At 50.2% G+C, this 15,881-nt stretch overlaps 1 protein-coding gene across 1 annotated transcript; it reads left to right on the top strand.

The window, feature by feature from the left end:
• Positions 1-453: 453 nt before the first annotated feature.
• Positions 454-15,874, top strand: LOC105495625 (cytochrome P450 2F1-like). Its single transcript, XM_071086195.1, is given in 8 exon segments — positions 454-472; positions 2,704-2,864; positions 3,147-3,384; positions 4,055-4,195; positions 12,006-12,196; positions 12,771-12,855; positions 12,858-12,911; positions 15,503-15,874. Coding segments are annotated over 8 exon segments (1,071 nt in total). The 3' UTR covers positions 15,685-15,874.
• The last annotated feature ends 7 nt before the right edge of the window (positions 15,875-15,881 follow it).

Here is a 15,881-nt window from a genome sequence, read left to right as displayed (position 1 = left end):
ATACAACCACTGCTATCACACAGCCAAGCAAAATAATCTGACATTGCTCTTCTCTCAACCTTCCCTTGGCCAAACCCAAAAATTTTTTTAATGTAGAGGTGAAGGGACCATGGGTGGTACAGTTTATAGAGGCCGCCCTTCTAAAAGACAGGTCGGCCGGGCGCGGTGGCTCACGCCTGTAATCCCAGCACTTTGGGAGGCCGAGACGGGCAGATCACGAGGTCAGGAGATCGAGACCATCCTGGCACGGTGAAACCCCGTCTTTACTAAAAAATACAAAAAACTAGCCAGGCGAAGTGGCGGGCGCCTGTAGTCCCAGCTACTCGGGAGGCTGAGGCAGGAGAATGGCGTAAAACCCGGGAGGCGGAGCTTGCAGTGAGCCGAGATCCAGCCACTGCACTCCAGCCTGGGCGACAGAGCGAGACTCTGTCTCAAAAAAAAAAAAGACAGGCCATGGTGGAGAGTGGAGATGGTAGGGCAAATAGAATACCCACCCACCTCGGCCTCCCAAAGTGCTGGGATTACAAGCGTGAGCCACCGCGCCCGGCCTCATTATGCCCCTCTTAACCAAGTTCTAGGGTAAGGGAAAAGTTGCTTACAGGGTTGGTGTGTATCCAACACTGCACCCTCCCTTTAGAAGTAGGGGGTAGATGCCAAGGGAAACTGGAGCTATATAATGCCATCATCAAGCCTTCAGCCCTCTTCCAGGCCTGCCCCAACCGGCCTTTCCAGAACTGAAACAACAGCACGGGCACCACCTTCATCCCACCATATGCCTGGGACCTAGGGTGTCAAATTCCCCAGGACCTCCAAACACTTCCTCCTCTGCCCCTCTGGGAACAGGAATCCTGGTGCACACCCATGAACCTGTAGGGGTACCCACACCTCTACCTCCCAGACCCTTGACCTCAGGGGCTGTCCACCCAGCCTAGCCCCTGGCACCAGAGCCCTGGCCCAGCTCAATATGCCCTTGCGACCTGGCCAGGAGGTAGGTACCTAAGGCCAGTTTCTTTTTTTTTCTTTTTGAGACCAAGTCTCACTCTGTTGCCCAGGCTGGAGTACAGTGGCATGATCTCAGCTCACTACAACCTCTGCCTCCTGGGTTCAAGCGATTCTAGTGCCTTAGCCTCCTGAGTAGCTGGGACTACAGGGAGTGAAAACATGACACAGCCACTTTGGAAGCAAGTTTGGAAGTTTCTTATAAATATACACTTATCATAGGACCCAGCAGTCACACTCACAGATATATCCAGATACATGAAACATAGATCCCTATAAAGACATATGCATATACACCAAGAATAATACATATTATTTATAAACACACTCACTGACTCCTTATAGTAGCTCCATGATGAGAGAAGTGCCACCAGACCCATTTTACAGATGAGAAAACTGAGGCTCAGAGAAAGGAAGTCAGTTTGCCAAGTCACACCAAGACTAAGAGACCAATGAGGATTCAAACCGCGTCCATCTAACTCCAGATCTGGTTTTCTGGGCTGTGCTATTGTGTCCTGGGTGCTGTGTTGAAATGTGTTGTTTTGGCCAGGCATGGTGGCTCATGCCTGTAATCCTAGCACTTTGGGAGGCCAAGGTGGTGGATCACTTGAGCTCGGGAATTCGAAACCAGCCTTGGCAACATGATGAAACCCTGTCTCTACAAAAAATACAAAAACTGGGTCTGGCACAGTGGCTCATGCGTGTAATCTTAGCACTTTGGGAAGCCAAGGCGGGCGGATCACTTGAGGTCAGGAGTTCGAGACTAGCCTGGACAACATGGTGAAACCCCATCTCTACTAAAAATACAAAAAAAAAAAAAAATTGCCGGATGTGATCTCAGCTCCTTGTGAGCCTGAGGCAGGAGAATTGCTTGAACCCAGGAGGCAGAGGTTGCAGTGAACCGACATCGTGCCACTGCACTACAGCATGGGTGGTGGAGCGAGATTTCGTCTCAAAAAAAAAAGAAAGAAAGAAATGTGCTGTTCGGTATTTACTATGGTCTGTTCAGCTGTTGGACAGCCAGATGCTAGGTGTTGTGTTATTTCTGGGTGAGATTGTAGAGTTGTCAGGCGCTGCATGTGGTTTTGCGTTGTGTCATCTGCTGGCTGCCAACATTGTTGCGTTGCTGCATAGTGTGGCCTTTGTTCTGCTGCCTTCATTGTATGTGTTGTGATGTCACATCGTGCGTTCGGTGCTGTCTGCTGGGTTGCTGTGTACTAGTGTGTGTTGTGTGGCAGGATTATGGAGCTGTATGCTGGCATGATGTGTTAGTGTGTGGTTACCGTGTCTTGGGATGTTTCCGGGCTGGTTGTTAGGTCACCGAGTGTCCTGTGTTAGCATCTACTGTGATGCTATTTGCTGGGTGTTCTGTTGCCCTGTGTTGTTGTGTTCCGTGATGCCTGATGATTGCCTTGTGCTATGTTGCGTGCTGTGTGTTGTGTTGCCAAGAATAGCCGGTTCTGTGGTGGGTATTGTTGCTGTGGATGTGCTGGAGGAAGTTGTGGGTTCTGTGCTGTCTGTGGCATTGACACATGCTTTTGGGGTGTTGTTAAGCAGCATGTTGTGACCATGTGCCTGTGCTCTGCACCGCAAGACACGCTGCCATGCTTGAGTCGGATGTTGTGCAAATTAATGGTGTTGCTGCATGAGGTCCGGTTGGCTGCACATCGCGTCTTCCTGATCCATTCCATTCCCCACCCTCAGGCGAGCCCTTTGACCCCACGTTTGTGCTGAGTCACTCAGTGTCCAACATTATCTGTTCCGTGCTCTTCGCCAGCTGCTTCCACTGCGATGATGAGCGTCTGCTCACCATTATCCGCCTTATCAATGACAACTTCCAAATCATAAGCAGCCCCTGGGGCGAGGTCAGCCAACTGAGTCCAGCAGGGACGGGGTGTGGGGTCCCCAGGACCTAGGAATGGAGAGGAAACAGTGGGCGGGGAAAGGGCTGCGAATGGCCCTCCCGGGGCCCGCCCCTCCCATCTGACCCCGCCCAGAGTTACACGGCCACGCCCACTCCCCTCCGCTGAGCATTTATGGCCGCCATTCCGTCCTTCCCACTCCCCCTCAGCCCCAACCCCAACCCCGGCCTCTCCAGAACCTGGCTACCTTTGGAGACCCAGTCCCTGCCTACCTAATCCACATAGACTCCGTTCTCGCCTGAACACACTTCGTCCTCCTCCAAAACCCTCCCACTCTGGTCCCCAGTTGTACAACATCTTCCCGAGCCTCCTGGACTGGGTGCCCGGGCCGCACCAACGCATCTTCTAGAACTTCAAGCGCCTGAGAGACCTCATCGCCCACAGCGTCCACGACCAGCAGGCCTCTCTAGACCCCAGATCTCCCCGGGACTTCATCGACTGCTTCCTCACCAAGACGGCAGAGGTAATCCCTACCTGGAAATCCCACCTCTAGTCTGACCTGAAATTCTCCTGCTGCCCCGGCCTCAAACCCACAGGGACCCCAGATGGGGCAGGGTTGGGGGACCTTCTCCCTGGAGAAGCTGAAGCATCTGGCCCAGCTGGGCTGGAGCCAGGAGCCACTCACAGCCACCTCCAATTACAGCTCATTAAGAAGTCATCAAAGGAGGTGGGGCGGGGCGGGGGGGCGGGGCGGGGTGGGGGGGCGGGGCGGAGGGGGCGGGGCGGGGGCGGGGCGGGGGCGGGGGCGGGGCGGGGCGGGGGAGGGCGCGGGGGGCGCAGTTGCTCACGCTTGTAATCCCAGCAGCCGAGGCAGGAGGATCGCATGAGTCCAGGAGTTCGAGACCAGCCTGGACAATATAGTAAGACTCAGTCTGCAATACATACATACATACATAAAACATATTTAAAAACAAAAAAAACAAACACACAAGAAGTCATTCAAGCTCTATCCAAGAAGTTAATTGTAGGCCCTGCAGCTGAGATTTTCCCAGCCCTGCCCTTCTGCGTTCCCCAGGTCTCCTAGGGAAAGAAAGTTAAACCCAGCTGGGACTGAATGGGCCCCCAGCAGCAGTCCTACTGGTCTAGAGGGAAGGGGTCTCCATCCCTGGCTCACGTCCCCACCCCTCCACCAGGGCAGGAGGACCCACTGAGCCACTTCCACATGGATACCCTGCTGATGACCACACATAACCTGCTCTTTGGCGGCACCGAGACGGTGGGCACCACGCTGCGCCACGCCTTCCTGGCACTCATGAAGTACCCGAAAGTTCAAGGTGAGGCCCACCCACACAGCAGCGCGGAGGTGCCCATGTGTTCCAGCCTCACCCCAGAGCAGGGAGCCACAGCCCCGCCTCCAGCCCCGCCTCCCAGGTCTGAGATAGCCTCCTGCTGACCCCAGGAGTCCACAGCCAAACCCACAAACCCACACGGAGGCCGATCCCACCCACACAGACCATGAGGTCCACGCAGCCTGCCCGAATCCTGACCCAGATCCCACCCGCTTAGTTGTTTTTGTTTTTGTTTTGTTTTTTGGAGACGGAGTCTCGCTCTGTCACCCAGGCTGGAGTGCAGTGGTGTGATCTCGGTCGGCTCACTGCAACCTCTGCCTCCCGAGTTCAAGGGGTTCTCCTGCCTCAGTCTCTCAAGTAGCTGGGATTACAGGTGCACACAACCACATCCAGCTAATTTTTGTATGTTTAGTAGAGACAGGGTTTCACCAAGTTGGCCAGGCTGGTCTCGAACTCCTGGCCTCAAGTGATCCACTCGCCTCAGCCTCCCAAAGTGCTGGGATTACAGGCATGAGCCATTGCACCCAGCTCTGCTTAATTTTTTGTTTGTTTTTGAGACAGAGTCACTCTGTCACCCAGGCTGGAGTACAGTAGTGCAATCACAGCTCACTGCAGCTCCTTGGGCTCAAGAGATCTTCCCACCTCAGCCTTATCAATAGCTGGGAGTACAGGCGTGCACCACCACACTCAATACACTCAGCTAACTTTTTATTTTTTGTACAGACAAGGTCTAGCTGTGTTGCCCTGGCGGGTCTCCAACTCCTGGGCTCAAGCAATCCTTTCACCTCGGCCTCCCAAAGTGCTGGGGTTACAGGTGTCAGCCACTGCTCCCCACCTCCACCCCCTTAGTCTTGCCTTGTTCCGACCGTGTCCACCACTGCATAGATCCACCTCCGGCTTCAGAGCCCAGCTAACAGTCCTCCCAGAGCCCTGCCCCAGAGCCCCAGCCACACACCTGCCAGGGAACCCTACTTCTCCCACACGGCCTGGCCCACACACACAGCTCTGTCTGCTATTCCACCTCCCCAAGCTCCACCTCTGGGTATATCCCCTGCTCTGCCCCTGATCTCCAGCCCTCCTGCACAGTTCACCCACTCGATCCACTGTCCAGCCAGCAGGGTCCCAAAACTGCTCCTGAAATCCCATCAGGTCCTGATTCCAGGACTCCCGGAAGCCCCGCCCACACAACCCAATGCCCAGGGCCTTGCACAAGCCAACCTTTTGCCCTCACTGACGCACTTCCTCCCAGGCCCTGGCTAATTATTATTCCCCCCCCTTTTTTTTTTTATTTTAAGACGGAGTCTTGCCCGGCGCGGTGGCTGAAGCCTGTAATCCCGGCACTTTGGGAGGCTGAGACGGGCAGATCACGAGGTCAGGAGATCAAGACCATCCTGGCTAACACGGTGAAACCCCGTCTCTACTAAAAAGAATACAAAAAACTAGCCGGGCGAGGTGGCGGGCGCCTGTAGTCCCAGCTGCTTGGGAGGCTGAGGCAGGAGAATGGCGTGAACCCGGGAGGCGGAGCTTGCAGTGAGCCCAGATCACGCCACTGCACTCCAGCCTGGGCGACAGAGTGAGACTCCATCTCAAAAAAAAAAAAAAAAAGACGGAGTCTCGCTCTGTCGCCCAGGCTGCAGTGCAGTGGCCCGATGCCGGCTCACTGCAACCTCTGCCTCCCGGGTTCAAGCGATTCTCCTGCCTCCACCTCCCAAGTAGCTGGGACCATAGGTGTGCGCCACCATGCCCAGCTAATTTTTCTATTTTGTTTTAGAGACGGGGTTTCACCATGTTGCCCAGGCTTGTCTCTGACAGGGGCCAGCCCCTCCACACCTGTGGGTATTTCACGTCAGGCGAGACGAGAGGCGGAGAAAAGAAATAAGGCACAGAGACAAAGTATAGAGAAAGAACAGTGGGCCCAGGGGACCGGCATTCAGCATACGGAGGACCCGCACCGGCCCCAGTCTCTGAATTCCCTCAGTATTTATTGATTACTATTTTCACTATCTCGGCTAAAGGAATGCAGCAAGAGAACAGGGTGATAGTGGGGAAAAGGTCAGCAGGAAAACATGTGAGCAAAGGAATCTGGGTTACATATAAATTCAAGGGAAGGTACTGTGCCCGGATGTGTGCCTAAGCCAGGTTTATGCTTCTCTCCATCCAGACGTCTCAGTGTAGCAAAGAGTAACCGAGCAGCATTGCCGCCAGCATATCTCGCCTCCAGCCACAGGGCGGTTTTCTCCTATCTCAGAATAGAATGAATGTATGATCAGGTTTTACACCGAGATATTCTGTTCCCAGGGATATGCAGGAGTCAGAGGCCTTCCTCTTATCTCAACCGCAAGAGGCTTCCTCAGCACAAACCCTTCATGTGTGTCAGGCTGGGGGACGGTCAGGTCTTTCCCTTCCCATGAGGCCATATCTCAGGCTGTCTCAGTGGGGGGAACCTTGGACAATACCCAGGCTTTCTTGGGCAGAGGTCCCTGTGGCTTTCCGCAGAGCATTGTGTCCTGGTTAATCGAGAACGGAGAATGGCGATGACTTTACCAAGCATACTGCCGGCAAACATATTGTTAACAAGTCACATCCTGCACAGTCCTAGATCCCTTAAACCTTGATTCCATACAGCACGTGTTTCTGTGAGCACAGGGTTGGAGTTAAAGTTACAGATCAACAGCATCTCAAGGCAAAACAATTTTCTTAGTACAGATCAAAATGGAACTTCTTATGTCTTCCTTTTCTACATAGACACAGTAACAGTCTGATCTCTCTTTTCTCTACATATCCCCCTTTTCTTTTTGACAAAACCGCCATCGTCATTATGGCCCTTTCTCGCTGGTCACTGTCTCTTCGGAGCTGCTGGATACACCTGTAGACTAACAACAGACAGAACAGGCATACAAGGATTAATATGAAATTTACAATAGTGGAACTTCTGATGATTTTAACCCAACTGACCGGGTTAAGATTGGCAAGCCATCAGCAGTGTTCACGATTACCTCAGTTCCTGGCACCACATTTAAATGGACTTTTGATGCCTCAAAAATGTATTCTTTTAATTTTGAAAAGTCTAAAGTAAGATTATCTTCTCTTCCTTGTAGGTGGTGTCTAACCATGTCCCGGTAATGCTCAGACTCATTATAGGCTTGGGGTGTAATACAAAAATCTGACGTATTCCAGTCACACTGTAACTGAAAATGATGTTCCAAGCTCATGAGCCTATCTTTCATCCAAATGACAGTTTGTCTAAGATCATTAATTTGGTTTGCCAATTTTTGATCTATTGGGTCTGAGATTTTCACAATTTTGAGAATTATTTGGCCAATCATGGACATATTTTGCAGTTTGAACAGAGGATTGTAAAACAATTCCAGTAGCCGCAGCAGTAGCTGTCACTGCAATAAGGCCCATAATCACTGCAATCAAAGTAAAAATGAATCTTTTGGATCTAGTTAGAATTCCTTTTAATACTTCCATTAAAATATGGATGAATGGCGAGGCCTCCCACGGTTGGTCCATGGACACAGGATCCACACGCCCTCTCTTGCTCTCACTAGTAGAATATGGTGCTGCAATTAAAAGTGGAATCAATGCAAGGAAAAAAATCTACAATTTTCACAGGTTATAGTTTGGGAATCTGGTTGATAACTATGTTTCCTACAACTAGCATATAAGGGGGTTTTATACAACTTTGCGAAGAAATTGTCAGACTGGAATTTAGGTTGATAGTATAATATGGCTTACGATCTCTTGTTCCTATAGCTTGATTTCCAGACCAAATTCTAATGTGGTGCAAGGCCACAGTAAACTTCCATAATTCTGGATGTTCAGGACCAGTCACAGGACTAACTTTGGTTGAGGTGATGAAATTCCCTTTTCACCCCATTTCCATGGATAGGGTGATTCAAACCTTCTATAAATCTGTCCAGTGTTTCAGTTAAATCACTATCATAGGCCGGATTAATGGGCAAGATAGATGGGGCCTGTGAATATGAGTGAGTCTGGCCCGTACAATTATGATATAATTGGCCTCGAGGGCCATCAGTAAACACCATCAGAACATTTTCTTTTTTTTTTTTTTTTTTTTTTTTGAGACGGAGTCTCGCTCTGTCACCCAGGCTGGAGTGCAGTGGCCGGATCTCAGCTCAGTGCAAGCTCTGCCTCCCGGCTTCACGCCATTCTCCTGCCTCAGCCTCCCGAGTAGCTGGGACTACAGGCGCCTGCCACCTCGCCCGGCTAAGTTTTTGTATTTTTAGTAGAGACGGGGTTTCACTGTGTTACCCAGGATGGTCTCGATCTCCTGACCTTGTGATCCGCCCGTCTCGGCCTCCCAAAGTGCTGGGATTACAGGCTTGAGCCACCACGCCCGGCCAGAACATTTTCTAAAGGTTTACATTTGGCAATTTTAGGTAAAATCCAAGTAGTCAATTTAAAAACTGGAAGATTTTTGGTTTTGGGTATTGATTGTCAATAATTCCCACAAAATCAGTAAGACCAATCTGCCAAGCACCAGAATTGATAAAGGCTTGTCTAACCTGTTCTTGTTTAAAGGAACGATGATTTTGTCTGGGTCACTTCCACACAATTTTATTATTTGTAGTTTTGCCTGACCAATTAATGTAGTTATTTGATCCAAGCACAATATAAAGTCTTAATTGTACTGTGAGGAAGGACAACCACTCCACAGGATCAGTATTTGAACAATGATGCCTGTTGGAGGATGTGCAGTAGCAAAAATCAAAAGTTGGAGTGGGGCCAAGGATTTACTTATGCTGATTGAATTTTTTCTTTAACTAATTAAATTTCTTTAGTTGCCTCTGGAGTTAATGTTCTTTTACTGTTTAATTCCGGGTCCTCTCTTAAGATAGAGAACAAATTTGACATGGCATAAGTAGGGATGCCTAGAGTTGGCCGAATCCAGATTAATATCTCCTAGCAGCTTTTGAAGTCATTTCATGTTTTTAATGTGTCTTTTCTTATTTATATTTTTGGTGGTTTAATTTTCTTTTCCTCTACCTGCATTCCCAAGTAATGGAAAGGAGTAGAGGCTTGAATCTTATCAGATGCTATTGTCCGTTCTGCGTTGGCAACCTCTGTCTACAGAAATGTGTAACAGTCAATTAATTTGTCTCTCGTTTCTGCAGCACATAAAGTATCATCAACATAATGAATGATGTAACAGTCTGAAAACTTATCTCTAACTGGTTGAAGAGCTTGAGCTACAAAAGTCTGACAAATAGTTGGACTATTAAGCGTTCCCTGAGGTAACACTTTCCACTGAAACCTGGTGGCTGGTTCTTTATTATTTATGGCCGGTATAGTAAAGGCAAAACTTTCAAAATCATGTTTTGCCAGAGGAATGGTAAAAAAGCAATCCTTCAGATCAATCTTTTTTTTTTTTTTTTTGAGATGGAGTCTCGCTCTGTTGCCCAAGCTGGACTGCAGTGGCACAATCTCGGCTCACTGCAAGCTCCGCCTCCCGGATTCACACCATTCTCCTGCCTCAGCCTCCCTAGTAGCTGGGACTACAGGTGCCCGCCACCACACCCGGCTAATTTTTTGTATTTTTAGTAGAGAGGGGTTTCACCGTGTTAGCCAGAATAATCTAGATCTCCTGACCTCGTGATCTGCCCGCCTCAGCCTCCCAAAGTGCTGGGATTACGGATGTGAGCCACCACACCCAGACTCAGATCAATTATAATTAAAGGCCAGTCTTTGGGGATCATGGCCAGAGAGGGCAACCCGGGTTGGAGAGCCCCCATGAGTTGAACTACAGCATTAACAGCTCTTAAGTCGGTCCGCATGCGCCATGTGCTGGATTTGTTTTGAATTTCAAACACTGGAGAATTTTAAGGAGAGAAAGTGGGTGAAACATGCCCTTTTTTAAATAGTTCTTTTAATTATTTTATGTAGCGCCCCCAACTTTTTCTTAGGGAGCAGCCACTGTTCAACCCAGACAGGACACTGCCGGGTGAGTCTGAATTGCTCTTTTACCATAATGAACTGCAGGTTGTGCAATAATGGGCGCAGTGAGCCAAGTCGCAGCGAGCGGGGTTTCGGGCTCCCTCCCCCAGCTTTCACTCCACTGAGGAGGAGGTGGCCATTGTGGTTTTAGCACTGATGGCCCCAATGGTTCTGGATCTTCTCCTCTCAATTTTAATGTTTCAGGATATTACCTCCTGTAATTGATTGTAGTCAACATTTTGAGTTGACCCAGCCTTTACAGACTCTGCTACATATTTACAATGTGAACTTTCCGGGATTTTGTCCCTGCCTCTTCTTCAGAATCTATTATACAGCTTTCAGGGGCATCAGAAATTGAAATGCTATCTTCTCTTCTTTGAAATAGCGTAATTAGATTTTCTATAGAAGCTCTAATTCCCCCTCTTCTTAAAAGAATTTTAATAAAGCTGAGATAAGAGGCATATTTACTTTCAGTTTGTCCCATTGTTACCCTGGGTTCCTCCAAGCGCACAAGCTTACTGCAAGGCTGACCACGGACGTACTCGGGAATCTCTCATCCACTTGTCCTCAATGCTCATTTTCTTAGCGTACCCTCACCTTAAAGAAAGGCACCATGTGAAGGGGGCCAGCCCCTCCACACCTGTGGGTATTTTTCGTCAGGCGGGATGAGAGACGGAGAAAAGAAATAAGGCACAGAGACAAAGTATAGAGAAAGAACAGTGGGGTCCAAGGGACTGGTGCCATACAGAGGACCCGCACCGGCCCCAGTCTCTGAGTTCCCTCAGTATTTATTGTTTAGTAATTTCACTATCTCGGCTAAGGGAATGCGGCAGGAGAGCAGGGTCATAGAGGGGAGAAGGTCAGCAGGAAAACATGTGAGCAAAGGAATCTGGGTTACAAATAAGTTCAAGGGAAGGTACTGTGCCCGGATGTGTGCGTAAGCCAGATTTATGCTTCTCTCTGCCCAAACGTCTCAGTGTAGCAAAGAGTAACCGAGCAGCATTGCCGCCAGCATATCGCCTCCAGCCACAGGGCAGTTTTCTCCTATCTCGGAATACGATTGGGTTTTACACTGAGACATTCTGTTCCCAGAGACATGCAGGAGTCAGAGGCCTTCCTCTTATCTCAACCACAAGAAGCCTCCCTCTTTTACTAATCCTCCTCAGCACAGACCCTTTATGGGTGTCGGACTGGGGGACAGTCAGGTCTTTCCCTTTCCATGAGGCCATATCTCAGGCTGTCTCAATGAGGGGAAACCTTGGACAATACCCAGGCTTTCTTGGGCAGAGGTCCCTGTGGCTTTCCACCATTCATTGTGGCCCTGGTTAATCGAAAATGGAGAATGGCGATGACTTTTACCAAGCATACTGCCTGTAAACATATTGCTAACAAGGCACATCCTGCACAGTCCTAGATCCCTTAAACCTTGATTCCATACAGCACATGTTTCTGTGAGCACAGGGTTGGGGCTAAAGTCACAGGTTAACAGCATCTCAAGGCAAAACAATTTTCTTAGTACAGATCAAAATGGAACTTCTTATGTCTTCCTTTTCTACATAGACACAGTAACATTCTGATCTCTCTTTCTTTTCCCTAGAATCTCAAACTCCTGGGCTCAAGGGATCCGTCCGCCTGGGCCTCCCAAGTTCTGGGATTACAGGCATGAGCCACCCAGCGGGCCAGCTCTAGCTAATTCTCACATGCGCCCCAAGTGGCGCCCCGCGCTTGGAGGCTTTGACTAGACCCCTCCCCACACAAGCACACACCTCTTCCCAGCCTGGTTGCCCTGTTGCGCCTCTGATATCCTTGACCCCTCCTCCCCCACCCCTTCCAGCCCGCATGCAGGAGGAGATCGACCTCGCAGTGGGAGGCGCCCGACTGCCAGCGGCGCTGGAGGACCGCAGTACCATGCCTTACACAGACCCGGTGATCCACCAGGTGCAGCGCTTTGCAGACATCATCCCCATGAACTTGCCGCACCGCCTCACTCGGGACACAGCCTTTCCTGGCTTGCTGATACCCAAGGTATGCTAGGCCTGGCAAATGACATCAGGCAACCTAAGAGGAAGCATCGCAGGCTCTTGCAACTCGCAAGGAGTATCCCAGGCACTAGCAATCAACACCCCAGGCCTTAGCAACTGGCATCCCAAGCCCTAGCTACAGACATCTCAGACCCTTAAATCCAGAAGCTGGGGCCTTTCCCAGAACCCCATCTCATATCATAGTGGACTAGACCCATGACAAATCCCCTTCCTAGAAACCCTCCCTGGAAGCCCTGGGGTCTGGAACTTCATCTTGAGGATCCCCTGTGCCTAAACGCTATTCTCAGGGACCCCTCCTTTTTCCAGAAACCCCATATCTGCTCCCACAAAGGATGGGGGTTTCCCACATCCCTGCCAAAGTCCCCAATAACACAGCATATAGCACCCATCACTTGGAATCCTAGATACACACACTTCTCTGGCCCCTGATTGAGTCCTATACCCCACCCACCCACCCCTTATCAAGTCCCCGGGACACCCAGCCCGATAAAATGGAAACTAGTTTGGGAGCCTCCCAGCCCTCCTACACTGCTAACTCCACCTCCTCACCCACACAGGGCACCGATATCATCACCCTCCTTAACACCGTCCACTACGGCCCCAGCCAGTTCCTGACACCCCAGGAGTTCAACCCCAAGCATTTTTGGATGCCAATCAGTCCTTCAAGAAGAGCCCAGCCTTTATGCCCTTCTCAGCTGGTAAGGGCAGGAAGCAGAGTCTTTCTGGCCCAATTTCTACCGACATTCCTCATCCTAATTCCACCTGCCAAATCCTCTCACTCCTTCCTTCCACCCAGTCTCAGCTTTGGATGTACAGACATTCATTCCTCCTCTCAACTCTGCTCCTATAAGCAAGTAGTGACTAAAATCCTCGTGAAGCGAGGTAGGGAGGTTGATTAATAATTTAACTTGGGGCTGGGCACAGTGGCTCACACCTGTAATCCCAGCACTTTGGGAGGCTGAGGTGGGCGGATCACCTGAGGTCAGGAGTTCGAGACCAGCCTGACCAATATGGTGAAACCCCGTCTCTACTTAAAATACAAAAATTAGCTGGGTGTGGTGGTGGGCACCTGCAGTCCCAACTACTCCGGAAGCTGAGACAGGAAAATCGCTTAAACCCGGGAGGCGGAGGTTGCAGTAAGCCGAGATTGCACCATTGTACTCCAGCCTGGGTGACAGAGCGAGACTCTGTCTCAAAAAAAAATAATGATAATAATTTAACAGCCAGGAGCGGTTGCTCACGCCTATAATCCCAGCCCTTTGGGAGATCTAGACGGGCAGGTCACCTGAGGTCAGGAGTTCAAGATTAGCCTGACCAACATGGTGAAACCCTGTCTCTACTAAAAATACAAAATTCACCAGGAAGGCACACCTGTAATCCCAGCATTTTGGGAGGCCAAGGCAGGCAGATCACGAGGTCAGAAGATCGAGACCATCCTGCTTAACACGGTGAAACACCGTCTCTACTAAAAATACAAAAAACATTAGCCAGGTGTGGTGGCAGGCACCTGTAGTCCCAGCTACTCGGGAGGCTGAGGCAGGAGAATGGCGTGAACTCAGGAGGCAGAGCTTGCAGTGAGGGGAGATAGTGCCACTGCACTCCAGCCTGGGTGACAGAGCGAGACTCCATCTCAAAACAAAAACAAAAACAAATTAGCCAGGAAATGGTGGCACATGCCTGTAATCCCAGATATTCTGGAGGCTGAGACAGGAGAATCACTTCAACCCAGGAGGCAGAGGTTGCTGTGGGCCAAGATTGTGCCATTGCACTCCAGCCTGGGCAACAAGAGCAAAACTCCATCTCAAAAAAATAAATAATTATTATAAGAATTATTTAACTTGGGCCAGGCACATCAGCTCACACCTGTAATCCCAGTACTTTGGGAGGCTGAGGCGGGAGGATCACTTGAGGCCAGGAGTTCAAGACCAGCCTGGACAACATAGCAAGATCCTTTGTCTACTGAAAATGTTAAAATTACCTGGGTGTGGTGGCGGGCATCTGCAGTCCCAGCTACTTGGGAGGCTGAGGTGGGATTATCGCTTGAGCTCAGGAGGTTGAGGTTACACTGAGTATGATCACGCCACTGCACTCCAGTCTGGGTAACAGAGCGAGATCCTTTCTCTACAATAAAAAATACTGACTAGCCAAAACTAAAAAATATATAAAATGTTTAAAAGAAAAAAAAATAATAATTGAACTTGGGAGAGGTCATTGTCTACCTCTCCACTGGGTGGCGCAGTTGAGGTGGTTCTGGGGGGGGGGGTTGGTTTGTTTGTTGTTTTTTGGGTTTTTTCTGGCTTTCCTCTTCACTCTGCTGAAAAATACTTCCCTCTTTACTCAGTGGCAGGAAAAGAAAAAACAAAAAACTGGCATAATAATAGGTAACTTACCATGTTGCCTACTATGCATCAAGTGCTGGCTGTACAAGAGCCCAGCTAAGAGCTTATGTTTTCCTCTGGGAATGTGCAGCCCAGATTCCAGCAGGGTTTGCATCCAATCTGTCACCCCCTAGCTGTGTTGCCTTGGGTATGTTACTTCACTTCTCTGTGCCTCAATGTCCACATCTATAAAATGGAGATATACTAAGGCCTGCCTCTTGCAGTTGTTAGAATGGTGATCTAACGCTTAGAGTAGTGCATGGTAAGCTACTTATAACGTCACTGCTTTCTCTGTGTTTACCATTCACAGCAGCCTCATGAGGCACTATTACTATCCCTCCTTTTATTTTCATTTCTGAGACAGGGTCTTGCTGTCATCCAGGCTGGAGGGCAGTGGTGCAATCATGGCTCACTGCAGCCTTGATCTCCTGGGCCCAAGTGATCCTCTCGCCTCAGCCTCCCAAGCAGCTGGGACTGCACGCATGTGCCACCTTGCACATTAAAAAAAAATATATATATATATATTTAGAGACGGGATCTTGCTGTGTTGCCCAGGCTGCTCTCAAACTCCTGGGCTCAAGAGATTCTCTTCCCTCGACCTCCGAAAGTGCTGGGATTACAGGCCTAAGCCAGCGCGCCCAGCCTTCATAGCCCCATTTTAAATACCCAGAAAGTGTGGTTTGTCCAGGATCACAAAACTAGTAGTGACAGGGCCGGGATTCGAACCCAAGCAGCCCGGGTCATTCCACTCCACAGTTTAAAGTATCTTTCCCAGATCTTCAGATGGGTGAATCTGTGACGTCCCCAGCTGTTGTCTTCCTTTCCTCTTATGTTTTCCTCTGGGAATGTGGGGTTGCAGCCTCTAACTTCATCTTATCTCACTGCCCCTCCCCACCCTGCCACCCCCACAGGGCGCCGTCTGTGCCTGGGCGAGTCGCTGGCGCGCATGGAGCTCTTTCTGTACCTCACCGCCATCCTGCAGAGCTTCTCGCTGCAGCCGCTGGGTGCGCCCGAGGACATCGACCTGACCCGGCTCAGCTCAGGTCCTGGCAATTTGCCGCGGCCTTTCCAGCTGTGCCTGCTCCCGTGCTAATGCCCCGGCCTTTCCAGATTAGCCTGTGGGTGATGAGGCCCGCCCATGCGGGTTGCTCCGTCTCCTTCTTGGTCCACGGTCTGCCCCTGTCCCTCTGGCAGCACGCTGTCTTCCCTGCACGCTGTGCCTGCCGCGTGCCCATCCCCCATCCCTCCAATCTGTACCCGGTCTGCAGGGCAGAGGCAGATGTGTGGAAA

This window comes from Macaca nemestrina, chromosome 20 (genome assembly GCF_043159975.1).
Source record: "Macaca nemestrina isolate mMacNem1 chromosome 20, mMacNem.hap1, whole genome shotgun sequence".
NCBI lineage: Eukaryota > Metazoa > Chordata > Mammalia > Primates > Cercopithecidae > Macaca > Macaca nemestrina.
The sequence above is the reverse complement of the archived record's forward strand: the minus strand, read 5'-3'. Positions and strand labels throughout refer to the sequence as shown.